We start from the raw sequence: 16,676 nt of genomic DNA, 5'->3' as shown, positions 1-16,676 counted from the left end.
TTAAGATTCAAAAGTTGGGAGTTTTACCAACTCTGTAAATGAATGGTTAATTCTTTGCTTGATCAAAAAGATTAAAAAGATTAAAAAGAAAAAGCACTAGATTTCAAGACACTTGACTTTCATTATGGAATGAGAATATGAAAAAAAAAAAGTTAAGAAAAGTAAGTAAAAAAGTTGGGAGTATGGTATATGCAATGCAATTGTTCAACCATCAACAAGAGTGGATCATAATTTCGAGATATCTTCTAATATCGTCCAACAACAGTTTTATTTAAAGTCTTCGGATTTTTCTTTTGAAACAGATGTAAATATCAAAAATTCTTATTCATCACACACCAGTCTGCATCCTGACACTAAAGGTGATTGTGCGCAGTCTTTGCGTGCAGTTTGCATAATAATGTTATTTGTTGTCAATGACGTCCAGGAAGAAATGCATCACCCTCGCGATAAGAATGTTGCACACGATGCGTGACGTTTAGCGGCTTCACCTCAGACGGAGGTGGCTCTGGACCCAGCGCAGAGGTGCGGAGAGGTTTGTGCCCTAAAACGGAAAATAATTAGACATTTTCACCCAGTAGCTGTCACTGTTCCCATGTAAAAACAACTGTTTTTTATCATTGTGTTAATTCCACATACTCCGTGAGAGATTAATCTTGCGCAGCAGTGCCAACACATGAAAAGTAGCTTGATGAGTGTCCAAAGTAGTGGAAGTTTTGAGGGGACGCCATCTTTGGTCCCAGCTCACCACGTCCCCGACACGGACTGTGTTTTCAGCAAGATACCACGGCGGTGGTGAAGGCCCGGGAAGGTATCGTGAGACATTTTAAAACGCAAATATCTCCTCTACTTGTTCGTTCTGGTCTTTTTGTGCACAACGAAAGGGAATTGTGTTAAAATGACCGAGCAAATGTTAGTGGCGAAACCTGCTCGGCAGCTAGCGTTAGAGTAACGTTAACGCGTCAGCTTTAAAGTCGGCTGAGCCTGTTTGGTTAGCTAGCAGCAGGGAGGACACAGGACCGCTCCTCCGCTCAGGCCAGGGGACTATCCTAAAGACAAACACGGTCATAATGGCGATAAACCTGCGTGGAGGCAGGAAAGGTTACCACTGTAGCCTCTGCATCCGAACACAACTATGCTGCTGTTATAAGAGCAAATACCGATGTTGATCAAGTTACAGGTAGCGTTAAATTAAATCGGAGAAGGAATCACTAACATCATCCGCAAAGAGAGAAATGTAGCATTTCATTGATGGTCAGCGTGAAATAACCGGATTGATGGCAAGTAATGAATAAGTTAGGTGTGCATCGCGCTGTCGAAAATCCTTTGTGTGTTGACTGTGGTGTTTCTCCACCAAAAAATGTTCACAGCATCTAAGTTAATGACGGTACTTAATGGTTAATGCTCGGCTTTGAAGATGGCAGGAGTCACACAGCGAACATTAAATGCAGTCTGTGGTCTTTTAGGGAGCTATTCGTGATGGATGCGACGGCTTAGGAAGGCAGCTAGCCTTGTTTGACCTAAACTTGGAGCAGAGAGAGCCAAGTGTTCATTTAACACTAGACGCCCAAAGTAAAATGAAGGGACACCCATAGGATTAAGCTAAAACACGTAATTAAAAGGTGAAAGCATTTTTGGTCATGTCAGGGATCCATAGTTGTCACTGTTGATATTTGTAGTTTGCATCAGTCATTGTCATGATGGAGGACTTTTAGATTTGGACATCGAGGTAATGTAGATTTATCAATTTTCAGTAGTATTGCAGGAGTATTTATCAATGATGGCTGTCTACATCATGCATATAAATATGGACAATTGGGAAATTTGTCTTGAACTTTTTTCATTTTTGGTTCGAGTTGCTATATTTTTTTATGAGTGACCTTTAGGAAGTAAACCAAGCCAGGTTATGGCAGAGATTAAAAAAAAAAGATTTTCCAAGTGTCTGCTTTAAACAGGTGGTCACTGTGCTGACTAAGCAGCATGGAGTTAAAATGACATCCACAGCAAGAGTTGTAAGGGTTCAACCACATGTTCTTGCAGGGGCTTGAATATACAGTAGATAATAGTTTTCACAGAGGCCTTCATGTTTCAAACAGGGATGTGAAGAAACACCACATAACTGGCTTGTATCCTAAACATTCTGTGTGGAAACAGGCAATGTTGGATACATCTCAGACAGACCAAAGTTAATATTAGATTGAGGAAGGCTTCAAAAGCTTCAGCTTCCATTAAAGTCTGTGGTTTCTATGAGTAAAATCAGAATCGTCATTTGATTCCTTGAAAGTGTGAAGCAAACAGTTCTAGAAAAAATGCATTGCTCCATGACCTAATCCTGTCGGCAAAAACGTGTTTTTTCGTTTAAATAGCACTCGAATGAAGAATTTGGAAATTACTGTAGGTGGAAAAACATCTGTGTATATTGGTCAATAATATTTTAAGTCATTGTAAAATGCCCTCAATAATGACAGAATGCAAAGTAATATTTTACAACTTTTTTCAAGTTTTTCTTCTGCTCGGTTTCTTAATTTCTTTTTCAGTCAAATAGATTTTAAATCAGGCAGAGTATATGCTGCACAGGACAAACATGTTAGTGGCTGCGGTGAGCTTAACCTGCTATCTATCCTTTGTAAGCCTGGTAGCAAAGGTTGGCTCCTATTATCACATGCCTAAAAATGTGACCACTTCTTCCGATAGTTGAAAGGTCATAATAAGCAATTGAGGTTTGATAATCCAAGGCTAACCATTTTTAATTAAAATCCTAACTTGTCATTAGGATAATTAGGATATATTATTTATAGAAAGTTCTATGCATCTTAACATTTGTTTGCAGCGCTCAATTCAAACTTGTATTATAATTTGTATGTGTTTGTGTGTGTGTGTGTGTGTGTGTGTGCGCGTGTACGAGTGTGTTTTAAAACTTAACAAAAAAGTCAGTCAAATGCTAATGCTATTTTGTTTTAGAATTAAATTGTCATCAGTCAGCATTCCTTAGTATCTGCAAATAAAAAGAAGTACAATAATGTTTAGTTAGATAAGGTGTGACTCATGTCGAGAGTGGTTGTTTCTATGTCACATGAAAACATTATTCATCATAAATTGTTGAGGCATAGTCTATATCTGAGCTTGACCTTATCAAGCATGGACACAATGAGGGTGTCAGGAACTTGCACCGTTGATTCATTGGATTTTAACTTGTACATTGTGGTTGTTACATATTTTTCCTGTTGACAGTTATCTATTTTTGGGTCAAATGTGTATTTAGGTGTTCTTACTGTGTTCTACAAAAAAAAAGGTTTGAATCTAGTGGTCAGCTTGAATGTTCTCAATCTTTCTTCAGGAGAAAATGGACATGACTCCTTAACAGAAATGTCAGTTGTTCAGTTTCTGGTGGGATCAGACCACCTCTGTCCAAAGAATGTCATTCATTATGGATTGGGTAATTGAATCACAACCAGGCTGGTTGTAGTCTTTCTATTCCTTAGCTTCTGGGTTGCTGGACTGCTTACACTATTTGAGTGACCATTAAAAAATCCACTGTAATTATTTCTGCAATTTGATCAATACTTCTACTGAAATGATTGTGTATTTAATTATGCTTTTATTTTAAAATTTCACTGTGTATAAATGGTAAGACACTAATAACACAGTTGTTAGATGGTAGTTAGCTGAGTTATCTACATTTCTACACATTTCTACACACACAGGGAGATTGTTGAATCTGTATTGGGATATTTTCTTACTCTGCAGTATAAATGTGTTTTGCAGTTAATTCTATGATAGTAATTGTCCAGCAGGAGATAATTTGCCTGAATGCATGAGTCTTTTAAGCTTTCTTTGTTAAATATCTATTTGTTACCTGTGCAGATCTAGAAAACTGGTAGTAAGTTTGTAGTATTTACTGAATTGACTGCAATATCAGTGAGGACATATTTCTGAAGTGACTTCATGTTGTACACTGAAGCGGACCGATTTGTTGGCCCATGCCATTGTAATGCATGAAATAAGACAATGCTTTTGCTTTCCAGGATGTCGTGCATGAACATTGATTAAGCTCTTCCTGCCATGGCTTGTGTTTTATCATGAATAATCTGTCAGACTTTACGACCCTGGGCCTAAATTACCTCCAAATTCAGTCGTGGAGCCTGCTCTATAAAGAATGCCCAGAAAGCGGGGATTAAAGTCCAAGTGACAGGAATGAGCCTAATAAATCAGGTAGTGCTTGGTTCGTACAGTAATGCCATATTTTTATGAAAAATAGAAGAATTTTAACCTTAAAAATTTAATAGGACAGTATGTTAAAGGACTTCATCTTTAAAGAATCTATGTGCATATTTGACACTTGGAAGAGGAGGAGTTCTGGTAGGTCCGGTATAAAAAATGATACCAACATTTGAACTTGAGTTGACACAATTATTGTGTTTGGTGCACCTTCATCATTTAATAACTTACCTTTTTTTAAGTAGACCACAGTTACTAGGTGCTGTGATTGTGTACGTAGTATAACATATTGAGCGATTATTTTGTCCTCCTCTTAAAATGACTTCCTTTGAAGGTTTGAATTGACTCTTGTTAAAAGACCAGGTTTAGTGGGTGGAATGCTCAGAGTGCAGGCGGAATGGGTAAATCAAGCACAAATACGAATCAATAATCACTTGCCCCAACATTTGAATTCAGTGAAGGCATAGTAGGGTGTCTGGTGTTTCCACCTCTGTCACACCTTGGCAGGTAGTAATCGTTACCCCGGGGATTTAACAATTCTGTAGCAACAGGAAGTCTATCATTTGAAGAACAACCACAGAAGATGAGCGCTAAACTGGACAGATGGTGAAATATATCAGCATTTATTCTTGCTGTTGCATCATACGTCATGCCTCTTAATGCTGCAGAAGGCCAGCTCTGAATGACACATCGAGGTGGTGTTGTGACGCTCAAGCGACTTGGTCTCTGCTTTACAGTCCTCCTCATTTTCATTGTTCTTAGAATTGGGTTGATGTTGTGGAAAGGCCTGTTGTCTTCTCACTCAGTGATTTGAGTTGTGATAAATTACTATGGGGATATATATATATATATATATATATATATATATTTTTTTTTTTAATGCATTTTTGTTGTTATCCTGCTGGTAGTTCTAAATATGAAAATATTGTTGCTTGTCATGATTTCAGATTGTTGATGGAGTTTAAAGTTACAGGTATCATTATTGACTGTTATTGAGACATGCTGAATTATTGATGATCCGACTAGGCACGATGGAGGAGCTGCACAGTCTGGACCCCCGAAGACAGGAGCTGCTAGAGGCACGCTTCATGGGTGGAGTTAGTGGCAGCACAGGGGGCAGCACTGGCAGCATGAGTGGTGGAACCAAAGTAAGTTCATGTTAGCTGTTTCACTTTTTCTGTATTCGATTGATCGGAATCATGTTTTTAACATCTATTTTTAAATCTTTTTTTTTTTTTAGGGTTTGACCAATAATGAATGTTCAAATCATAGTTTTGGAAGCCTGGGATCCCTAAGTGACAAGGAGTCAGAGGTACACCAACCCATTGATGTGAACTGTGTTAATACAGTAATCCCTCGTTACTCGCGAAAGAATGAAATTCCGCGATATGGCAACAAACTATGTTATTATTTATGGTAATTTAAACATTTATGAAGCCTCTCCACACTGGTATTAAACCACCTTATATCTGTATTACCTTTTCCCACACTCTTATAGACTGTTTAAAACACTTTTGTATTGATGAGAAGTGTTTCTTTAATACGCTGAATTGCGCTGCGTTCCGTGTGTCTCAAAACGCAGCGCACACACAAATGCTGTCGTCCAATAGCATGCGCGTATGGTATCACATGACTACCTACTAAAAATCTGCAATGTAGTGAAGTCGGGCATCTTGAAGCATGAACAAGCTAGGGATTACTGCATACTAAAAATAACCAGTTAAAACATTTTCATGAGTAAATATCAATAGATCAATTTTGCTTTTATTATTTGTAGCCAAGCCTGATGATGCCACAGCCGCCCATGGTTTCACAAAATAAAATCACCTCATCAGGCAATGTGCAACACTGCATTTAGACCAAAAAATACATTTTTTAATAAATACTGTATTATGACAGAATGAAAAGCAAACTGCCATATTGTTTACTGGTATTTTAATTAACATAAAATGGATGTCCTTGTTCATCCATCTGTGTTCTATAGAATAGCCACACTGCTGCAGCCACTCTCTCCTTTTGATGTCATGCTGTTATTGGACTTCTTCAAATGTTATCCTTGATTATTTATGCAGAAACTGGAAAGTGTTCCTTATTTTGCATCAGCATTAAGTAGACCAGTGCCTCCTGATAAACAGCTTTTACTGCTCAAATTAGGTTGGATTTGGTCATCTGTAACTCCTTGAAGTCAAGTTTGGTGTTCCACCCAGGAGCTGCTGTTCTTGTTTTACAATATTTACATGGGGCTGGGCAGTCATCCCAGAATGAATTGAAACTCATTTCCTTAATCTCGTCCATGTCTGTTAATACGATTAATGCTTTCGCTGATAAACTGTCCAAAAATAAAAAATGTTTGGCAGCAGCGGCCTGCTGTTAAGTCACAGGAAGTGTAGACAGACAACACCCTACCTGGAAATTTCCCTTTATAGGGTGGCCTGGGAAAACTCAATAACTTTAATCTTAATTTTTGAGAGTACTATATGACTAGATGTGAATTAATTATTGTTTCAGAAGAGCAGTTTGATAGTTTTGACAAATTTTCAGGACCTGTTTGAGCTAAAAGGTGGAAAAATCTTCTGAAAATAACTAAGAGTAACAGTAGCGAGTTCATGATGGGTCCATCCATGGCCTGTGTGTCGTGATGCCCAAATATTTCATCCCTCTCCTTCTGACCAACAATGCAGGTTATTGGTGTTTGGTTATCTTACGTTAAATAACAGCTAAAAAGTCCACAGATTTTGAAGGGGGGTTTAGAGTTGGGATAAACTCCTCACATTAATCAGTCAATCAGCTTCTATTTGTATTCAGACATCCTCTGCAGTCATGATAAGCATAGATCACTTTATTAAATCACATATACTGAAAATGAAAAAAAAGTAGCACCAATACAAAATACAACATTTAAAGATATACAGTATGTCCCTCTCCTGTACACAAATTGAAGAAGTGTACAAATTCCTTGCCACTGGGGATATAAAAAACTCAAAATATTTTCATTTTACACACCCTCTAATCATAAATGAAGAATAATTATTCAAATAACACCAATAGGGAATAATTTTGTTCACGATACTCAATGTCACATGTTCTATTCCGTAATTCTACGTCTCAGAACCAGAAGGTGATCAGTGAGTGCATATCATAGTTTTGATCTGATGGAAATGATCTGAAATAGTATCCTCCAGTCGTCTTGTTTACCAAGGAAGAAAACTTCTTTTTCACTTTGTAGGGGTCTGATGTGAAACGGGGCAGCTCTCCTGCTTACTCGGTATGTATACAATGAAATCATTGAATTAATAATTATTCAATCAGGTCTCTATGCCAAAACTTCCTCCTGAGGAACTAACCTGCTCCTACATGGCACTCTGAAAATTGTTCCACATTACACATTTTGTATGCAGTCATAAACATTTTCTTCTTATTTGTCAGAAACCAATTTAATGACTTTAAATGGTCACATATTAAACATTCAAAAAATCAACTTTACTCATCTCAAGTAAACAACATTGAAGGAGGTTTACAATATTGTGTTCATGTTAGATGGTTAATAGTTGAATCATAGTGAGAAATATGCTTCTGTCACACAATGTTCGTTACTCATACACAGTTCAAGTACGGTCAATGGACTGATGTGATGTCCATGCTCCATCATGCATCACCTCACTCCCTATCTCAAAACACTGATGTGAAATCAATCTAACTTGTAGGTTTTGGACTTTTACTAGAGCTTTTATTGTTACAGGTATTATTAGAATGTTTTTGTTTTGTTGGTATGTATCTATGATTAGGGTCAAATGAGAACTGAATAAAGTTAACACAGCTAAAAACTCGACCCATGCTCTTTTGGGTTGATTTCATGATGCCTCTTAAACGAGCCCCCATCACCAACAGGAGACAAAGATGTTTCTGTTCAGCTCTTTTTCTTTTTGTTCTTTCTAATGGAATCTCTGATTTGAAGTTTAGCATCTCTCCGGAGTTACTTTTTGTGCTTTCTGCTTTTTTTTCACTCTTTCATCATGTTCACTTTCATCTGCAGGAGTCATTACCTTACTGCTGGTGAAAGCTCAACATTTCCTATTTGGATGCTTCAAAAGATTTAAATAAGAATATAATGGGGAACCTTTATTGTATATTTACAATAAATATACTGTAAATAAATAAAATAAAAAATTTGTAGTGATAGCTAAATTATAGTTGAACCTTCATTTGAACAGAGGAGGTGACATGAAATGAAATGTGGGAGAGCTACAGGGAAAGACATCCAGCAAACGTCTACAGATGGAATCAAGCCTGCTTTCCCTGCTTAAGGACTGCAGCCTTGATATTTATGGGATGCAACCTCCAACCACCGCGCCCCTCTAGGAAGCTGAATACATAAACACTGGATTAGGCCTGATTGAGATTTTAGATGACTGGAACTGCACCGCTGCAAACAGCTCACTTCATGTAATGAGGACAGCAAATACTTTCCCTGTCATGCTATGCAATAAAATCAGGGGCCTTTATTGTGAAGGATCTATGGGACTAATACTCAGCACCATTTCACAGTTGTGTTCTGTTTTTTTTCATCATTTACAGCAATGGGTGGGCTCACTGCTTCTTAAATGTCATCAACTAAAGACTTGTGCATCTTCAGTTAGGCACACCTTCAAGTCAGTGGCCTTGCTGTAATAATGATGCCAATCACTTCTCTGAGTCAGACTGAGGCAAGCCGGGCCGCCGTGTGTAGAAAAGGTTCCTGCAGTCACCTGGCATGCTGCATAGTCGAAACGATTGCCAGTTTAGTTAAAATTTGCAGCCTTTTTTGTGTTTAGTACCCTGCTACCTCTTCTGTTTCGGCCTTCTCACCATCACCGATCAAGATGAGTAATGCCTCAGACACTTATCCTGATTAAGCTTTTGCTGCTGCTGCTGCTGCTGCTTTTCCACTTTTCAACATAAGTCAAAATTGTCATTTGCAATTTTGACTTATGTAGGTTAAGGGACTTATGTAGGTTAAGGGATTTAAAAGGGTGGGATTTAAATACTAGAATTTAAGGTAATTGTATCAACAATTACGTATTCCTCGTTTTCATGTCTAAATATCGTAGCTGTTGTGAGTGTATACTGTATATATCAATTTAAGTTTTCTTACCAGAACTTATTGTTGGGCTAACACTTAATACTTTATGGAAACAACACTGGTGAACATTTAATGTTTGATTATTGCTGAAATACAAGACTGCTATAAAACTGGCAGATACATAATTCAAATGTTATTGTCATGGCTTCATAATAAATATTTGTTATTCCTTTGGAATTTTCCCACAAGTAGCTTAACAACCAGATTATTCTAAAACAGTTAACAGAGGCAGCAAATGAAGCCCACACTTCTGTGTAGTGATTTGAATTGATTTTGCTGAATCAAATTCTTTCAGACCCCAGAGAAGAAACATTCAGAAACAACTAGAGGCAGGAAACGGAAACCTGAGATCCAATCAGAGAGCAGTCAAGGTGAGTGTCTTTGTATTGAACTGGTTGTATTTCTACTCCTGCTCTTACTGAATTATATTAAAATAACTGTTCTGTCCATCTTTTATCTTCACAGGGAAATCCATTGTGCGAGGACCCAAAATAAGTGATTATTTTGATGTAAGTTTACAGTTTGTGTCAGATGTTGCCTACACTATACATTTAACAACTAGGATGTAAGAAATTCCCTGGCTCTAAAGTAGCACAGCTGAGAAAGGAACATTCAGAGTGGCTGCAAACCTGTTTGAAAATATGTGCAGAGATTTCAATCTCTGAAAGGGTTCTGAGATTTCTGAAAGAGCACAGGAACCTTTAAATGTGTAATAGTTCAAAAATCTCCCAGTGCATTTTCATACTTGGAACTGGTCAAGATGTACAATTCTAAAATGTAATCCTAACATTGTTTTTCATTCAGTAAATGTGTAGCACAGTCTGGCATATGCTACTGCTGACTAGAGAAGAAAGACAGTCTCTCGGTTTGCAAGTCACTGTACACTGATGCAGATTTATGCCAGTGAAAAAGCAGCTAATGTCCTTCTAAACAAAATACATTTCACCCATCAATATATATTCAGAGTTCTTTACACATTTAGAAATGTCAATACACTTCTGAACAGTAATGTTGATTGTAACATTTGCAAATCTCATAAAGCTCGCATATTCTGAATACACATGGCATATTCCTGTATACATTTACAAGCTTTGGGATGCATTTGGAGATAATTTTGACACATCGACATATTTGATTACTGGTGCACACACGCACGCACACACACACACACACACACACACACACACACACACACACACACACAGATTAAGGTAAAGTTACACCAGTTTCTCCACACATTTACCAATATTTTTCCACAGTAATGGCCCAGTGCTGGGTCTGTCATTAGCATTGTTAGCAGTAGTGTCGTTTTTCATGTCCAAACCTTTTAGTTCCAGGGAGGAAATGGGTCCAGTCCAGTCAGAGGTCTCCCACCAGTTCTTCGTTCGCCCCAAAACTCACATTCCCACTCCACTCAGGGCACAGCCGTAAGCTACACCAAATTTTGTTTACATCATTTCCAAAGATCCTTCATTTGAAAGTAGCAGTAGCCTAAAGATAATTTTCTGTTGCAGGTTCGACAAAATAGCTCATCTCCGACTAGTCTGTCTTTTGGGGACCACATCATGCATCCAAAGCAACTTGCAGTCAAACTTGTTCAGGTGAGGGGTGGTGGTGTGACGGTGGATTGACAAGCTGTTCACCCTTCAAATTCACTCGTAAATATGTTTGAAAGTGCTGCTCAATTTTTTAAAAAATCTTCATATTTCATTTCAGACTGACCTTACAGTGTTGAAATTGGCTGCCCTTGAAAGCACTAAGAATCTAGACCTTGAAAAGAAGGAGGGGAGAATAGACGATTTACTAAGGGTGAGGAGAAATGTTTAGCTTGTCTTTGGGTTGTAGAACCAGGCCTCATCTGTGTTGTCTGTCAGTCATGTAAACATAGCTTCTAATATGTTGAATACCTTGTGTCAGAATCAGATATTTTATACTTCATTGATTAAAGTTTTTTTCTGCTGCTTAGGCAAACTGTGATCTCAGGAGACAGATAGACGAACAACAAAAGTTACTTGAAAAATACAAGGAACGCTTGAATAAATGCATCACCATGAGCAAGAAGTTGCTCATTGAAAAGGTAAAGTATTGTTTTCCTTTGTCCTTCATTCAATACGTATGTGTGTGTGCGCGTCTGTGTCCAAATATATTTTCTTTTGTTACTCAGAGCACCCAGGAGAAGCAGGCCTGTCGGGAGAAAAGCATGCAGGATAGACTTCGTTTAGGCCATTTCACTACTGTGAGGCATGGCGCCTCTTTCACAGAGCAGTGGACTGATGGCTATGCCTTCCAAAACCTTGTCAAGTAAAATGCTTTAAATGGTCATTTCTAATTGCTTATGATGTTGTTCACTTGATGTTCATATGTGCTGATGGTAATATTTTGTTCTTTTTTAAAGAGAAAAACAAAGCAATTATTGAAACCTGTAATGGAATGGGTGTAGCGTAGTTTAACCCATTAAATATTTTGACTAGATCTGGGCCATAGGACAGATACACAAACTATTTTTCATGGATTAGGTTTTAGGTTTGATGCTCTTCCTTCTCATTCTGGCAAAGTAGTGGTGAGCAATCCACCAGACAGTCCTGCAGGAAGGAATGTCATGACTGGATTCTATGCGACTTCAGATGAAGTACATGTCGAAGACAAACACCTTCGGCTCTTTGCGTCACTGACAGAGGGGGGAGAGAAACTCAGACAGCTATGGAACATGCTAGCAACATCATTAGCCTACTTTACAACCTCTAACTGCAGTTGTTGTCTGGGGGCTGCAAGCCTACGTACGATCCAAAAGCCCTTCAGAAGTATCCCAAAATGGCAAATTCATAATAATAGGTGCAGTCAATGTAGGGTCAATCAAATTAAAAGATTTAAGATGATGTGTTTGAGCATGTGATCTCTAAAACACTGCTTCCCATCTGCAGACAGCAAGAGTGGATAAACCAACAGAGAGAGGACATTGAGAGGCAGAGAAAACTTCTAGTCAAGAGGAAACCACCATCATCCAGCAACTCTCAAGCACCCACCACAAATTCTGAGCCAAAGCAACGCAAAACCAAGGCAGTGAACGGAGCCGAAAACGATCCCTTTGTAAAACCCAGCCTACCTCAGCTGTAAGTTCAGGCCTGTTAGGAAAATATCACAAAGCTGCCATTTTCTACTGCTTGAGCATTTTATAAATAAGTTTATAGAATTCAAGCCGTAATGTTTTTTTTCCCTGTCACATTGGCTCACTTTGAATAAGTGTGACACACAATATAGTGGAAATGATGTGCAGGTGTTTCCTTAGATAAGGTCTGGAAGCATATTTAAGGTCCAAAATGTAACTTGAACCGCCTCACTCATCACTGTGAAGCTGCTTGACCTGAATTTGGACACACACAGTCCGGGTCGATATAACCTTGGTGCATATCCTCAAGGCTTGTGTGGGGCTCCTTCTGTTGAGCACATGAGGACTCAGAATTACCTTGTGACTATTTTTAATTATTCTTTTGCATAGTCGGCTGTAAAGCAAGTTTGACAGGATTGAAAGCGAGAACTGGCATGGATGGAGATGTTGACAGAAGCTTGTGCTTTTTCCCCCCTTTCTACTTCTGTCATGGAAAGGCTGACACTAGCAGAGTACCATGAACAGGAAGAGATCTTCAAACTACGACTTGGACATCTCAAGAAGGTTTGTCCCAAGCTAAATGCACATCAAGTTTATTAGAAACAGAATTGTCTGTCCACTACGAGCAAAAGAGTAAATACTGCATTTCAAAAATTATATTTCAGTAGCTCTTCAGGGCCTACTTTTGCTCTTTGAATTAGTTAAATAATTAAATGTAGGAAATTGTTTTTTCACAAGGGTCATTAAAGATATTGACCTTTTTTCCTGAACGGTTCCTCTTGCCTGTATCTCATCAAATTGTTCATTGTCTTCTTGATGAAGAAGCATCGGAAACACCCCCAACTGTTAATATTTAATACAGAACTCGTCAGCTGTATTCAAGTGTGTTTGGATGAGCTCCTTACCTCGTAGTCACAACCCTGAAGTTCTTCGTGTGTGTGTTGGTGCGCTTGACTCACTTCTAGGAAGAAGCTGAGATCCAGGTGGAGCTGGAGCGTCTGGAGAGGGTTCGCAACCTTCACATTCGAGAGCTTAAAAGAATAAATAATGAAGACAGCTCACAGTGAGTCTCAAGCAAATTCTTTGACAGCTGTAGCTGACAGGCCCAGTATTCCTATCCATAGTGTTGATCATAAAAGAAGGACTATCAAATGGAATCGGTGGGCCTCAGCCTGTGGGTTTTGCATTTGTACTGTAATTTGTTTTGATCGTATTTTTTTTCCCTTTATCTAAAGATTTAAAGATCACCCAACACTGAATGAACGATATCTTCTCCTGCATCTTCTAGGAAGAGGGGGCTTTAGTGAAGTTTACAAGGTAAAGTTTCAGGTTGGGTTATTATTTTTCTCAAGCCAGATTCACACGATGGGAGTATCAGTTTGCCATATTGCTCCATCTAGTCTTTGTTTTTTTTTCCCCCCTTAACGTAAAGTAGGCTGATCACTACGGCAACATCAGCAGTCGTTTTGTTTACATGCACAGCCGCTTTTGAACAGATCACAAAAGGAGGCATAAATTTCTACCTTTGGCATGAGAAAATCAACGAAATCCTTTATTGTTCGTGTTAGAGAGTCTAAGACATTTTAACTCCTGTTCTGAGGTCCTGACTTTACTGAGTGTTACAGTTCAGGTGTGACCTGTTTGTGTGAATCTTGCACAGGCTTTTGACTTAATTGAACAACGATATGCTGCTGTGAAAATCCACCAACTTAACAAGAACTGGAGAGAAGAGAAAAAAGAGAACTATCACAAGTAAGTTGAAATGTACCGATAAATATTACATCCACTCCATTTTACTGTCACTAATGTTTCAAATTCGCTATAGAAGCTGTGTGAAGTTTGTTTGATTTTTGCTGTCACTATTATTCCTTCCATAATCCCCAACACAGCGTTTGATTCTTCATCTTGTGGTTTCTAATGGCAGAGTAATTCCTTCCTCTCCACAGACATGCTTGTCGAGAGTACAGAATACACAAGGAGCTTGATCACCCCCGAATCGTCAAACTTTTCGACTACTTCTCACTGGACACAGACACGTCAGTGTGCTTGAAGATGTTCTTGTTCACTTATTAGTTGTGTTTTAGATGCAAGTCGTAATTTTTTTCTTGCTTTTACAGCTTTTGCACTGTCATGGAGTACTGCGACGGCAACGACTTGGATTTCTACTTGAAACAGCATAAGTTAATGTCAGAGAAGGAGGCACGGTCCATCGTCATGCAGATTGTGAATGCACTAAAATACCTGAACGACATTAAGCCACCCATAATCCATTACGACCTCAAACCAGGTAGGCATTCCCTTCCTGATACTTTTCATTTGAAGGATCAGAGGTTTTGTTTGTCTGATTGGTGTGAAGCAGCCATTCAAGTTTTGTCAACCGTCTTTATTGAACTTTGTCTTCAAGGCAATATCCTGCTGGTGGATGGCACAGCCTGTGGGGAAATCAAAATCACTGACTTTGGTTTGTCTAAAATCATGGATGACGACAACTACGGTGTAGATGGGATGGACCTAACATCACAGGGTGCAGGGACCTATTGGTGAGAGGAAATGCCCCGTATAGATGTACTGTAGGAAGTGGACAAATTGAGATCAGATGCTTAAATAAAAGTAGTCAGAGTATGTCAGCTTTATTATGTTGGTTGTAGTATGTCCAAATGTCTAAGCACCACAGAATTGTGAGAATGTGTTACTTTTGCTGTTGCTACATAACCTTTTTTTTGTTGAATATATTCTGGTGTCAGGTATTTGCCTCCTGAGTGTTTTGTGGTTGGTAAAGAACCTCCAAAGATCTCCAATAAGGTGGACGTGTGGTCCGTGGGTGTTATCTTTTTTCAGTGTCTCTATGGAAAGAAGGTAATGACAGTGGTGCAGATTCTACATTTTAATATCTGGAGTTTGTTCCATGTTGATTGGAACAATATTTTGTCCTTTTCCAGCCTTTTGGCCACAATCAGTCACAGCAGGACATTCTTCAGGAGAACACCATCCTGAAAGCTACCGATGTTCAGTTCCCTGTCAAGCCTGTTGCCAGTAATGAAGCAAAGGTAGGTTAAACAAGAGATTTCAGACATTTTAAAACATGTCTCATTTCATGAAAGAAAATATATAATTTAATGACACTGATATTATTTTGAATACATTTCTTGCCCCTCAGGCCTTCATAAGGCGTTGCCTGGCATACAGGAAGGAGGACCGCGTTGATGTTCGCCAAATGGGAAGCGACCCATATCTGCTTCCTCACATACGGAGGTCAAGCTCCTCTGGAAATCTGCAAATGAATGCTGCTGGCTCAGGACTCGCCTCCTCCAGTATCATCTCATACTGACAGCTTTGTACTATGGCAAAAAGGCAAACAAACACGGTTGCTCCCCACATGCCGAGCTTCACGTTTGTGGGACGAGGAACAGCCAGCAAGAAGCAGGAAATGGTTTAGGATCTCACCTGGCCTCCTGGCCTGTGCCAGCCTTCGACTTGTTTACCAGAGCTTGATCAAGGAGAGGGACACTGAAGGGATTTGGTTTTTTTTTTTTTTAAAGGATCTTTAGAGGGTCCCACTATAGCACTGAAACTGACATTGTACCTTGAAGAAAATGTGACTGGACCATCTGTTCAGACGTTGCAGATGGATAAAGCCGTAAAGGGCTGAAGGGAGACATGACAGCATGTCGTTTAGATTAAATAACAAGGTCCTGCCAAGATGGAAATAATTCAGCTGCTAGAAGTTAATTTACTGTGAGGAGAGGTCAGTCATTGTTATGTAGAACTTTGAAGATTTCCCTAATTTGGCAATTTTTTTTTCATTTTATCACAAACATTAAGCTTAAATTTGAGTTACTTAGCCATGAGAATATAATGTTTAGGATACAAGTGGCAACTAGTGACATAGGTTGGGGACAGCGTACTTGCGTTTTATGCACAAAATAACCAAATGTAGAAAAATCTTAATGTATGAAGTCCTATGCAGGAATATTAACAAATAAATTGGAAAGTTTATATTCTGTACAGGTGAATTTTCAGATTTTGAACCACACCATAATGTGTACAAAGTTTAAATTTCCCCATGTGAAATTAGTCTCCCTTGAGTGTTTGATTTTGCTGCTTTGCCGCTCTTACATTTCACGTTGGGTACAAATTGTACAGTTCTACTGAGTGAATAATAAATACCAGGAGTAATGTTTCTTTCAGTGAATGGAATTTCAGGATATGTCTGTCATAAATTAAATCTGTTGGACT

General features: G+C 38.7%; 1 protein-coding gene across 1 annotated transcript; it reads left to right on the top strand.

Moving 5' to 3' along the window:
• Positions 1-543: 543 nt before the first annotated feature.
• On the top strand, positions 544-16,637 carry tlk1a (tousled-like kinase 1a). The gene is given in 24 exon segments (XM_068328745.1): positions 544-730; positions 732-770; positions 772-808; positions 5,242-5,363; positions 5,456-5,527; positions 7,442-7,480; positions 9,630-9,705; positions 9,800-9,843; positions 10,666-10,761; positions 10,849-10,935; positions 11,051-11,143; positions 11,301-11,411; positions 11,499-11,635; positions 12,256-12,444; positions 12,938-13,004; positions 13,406-13,503; positions 13,676-13,757; positions 14,101-14,192; positions 14,387-14,476; positions 14,558-14,727; positions 14,845-14,980; positions 15,185-15,296; positions 15,380-15,487; positions 15,598-16,637. Coding segments are annotated over 24 exon segments (2,325 nt in total). The 5' UTR covers positions 544-673; the 3' UTR covers positions 15,769-16,637.
• The last annotated feature ends 39 nt before the right edge of the window (positions 16,638-16,676 follow it).

Source organism: Antennarius striatus, chromosome 12, assembly GCF_040054535.1.
Source record: "Antennarius striatus isolate MH-2024 chromosome 12, ASM4005453v1, whole genome shotgun sequence".
Classification (NCBI taxonomy): Eukaryota; Metazoa; Chordata; class Actinopteri; order Lophiiformes; family Antennariidae; genus Antennarius; species Antennarius striatus.
The sequence above is the reverse complement of the archived record's forward strand: the minus strand, read 5'-3'. Positions and strand labels throughout refer to the sequence as shown.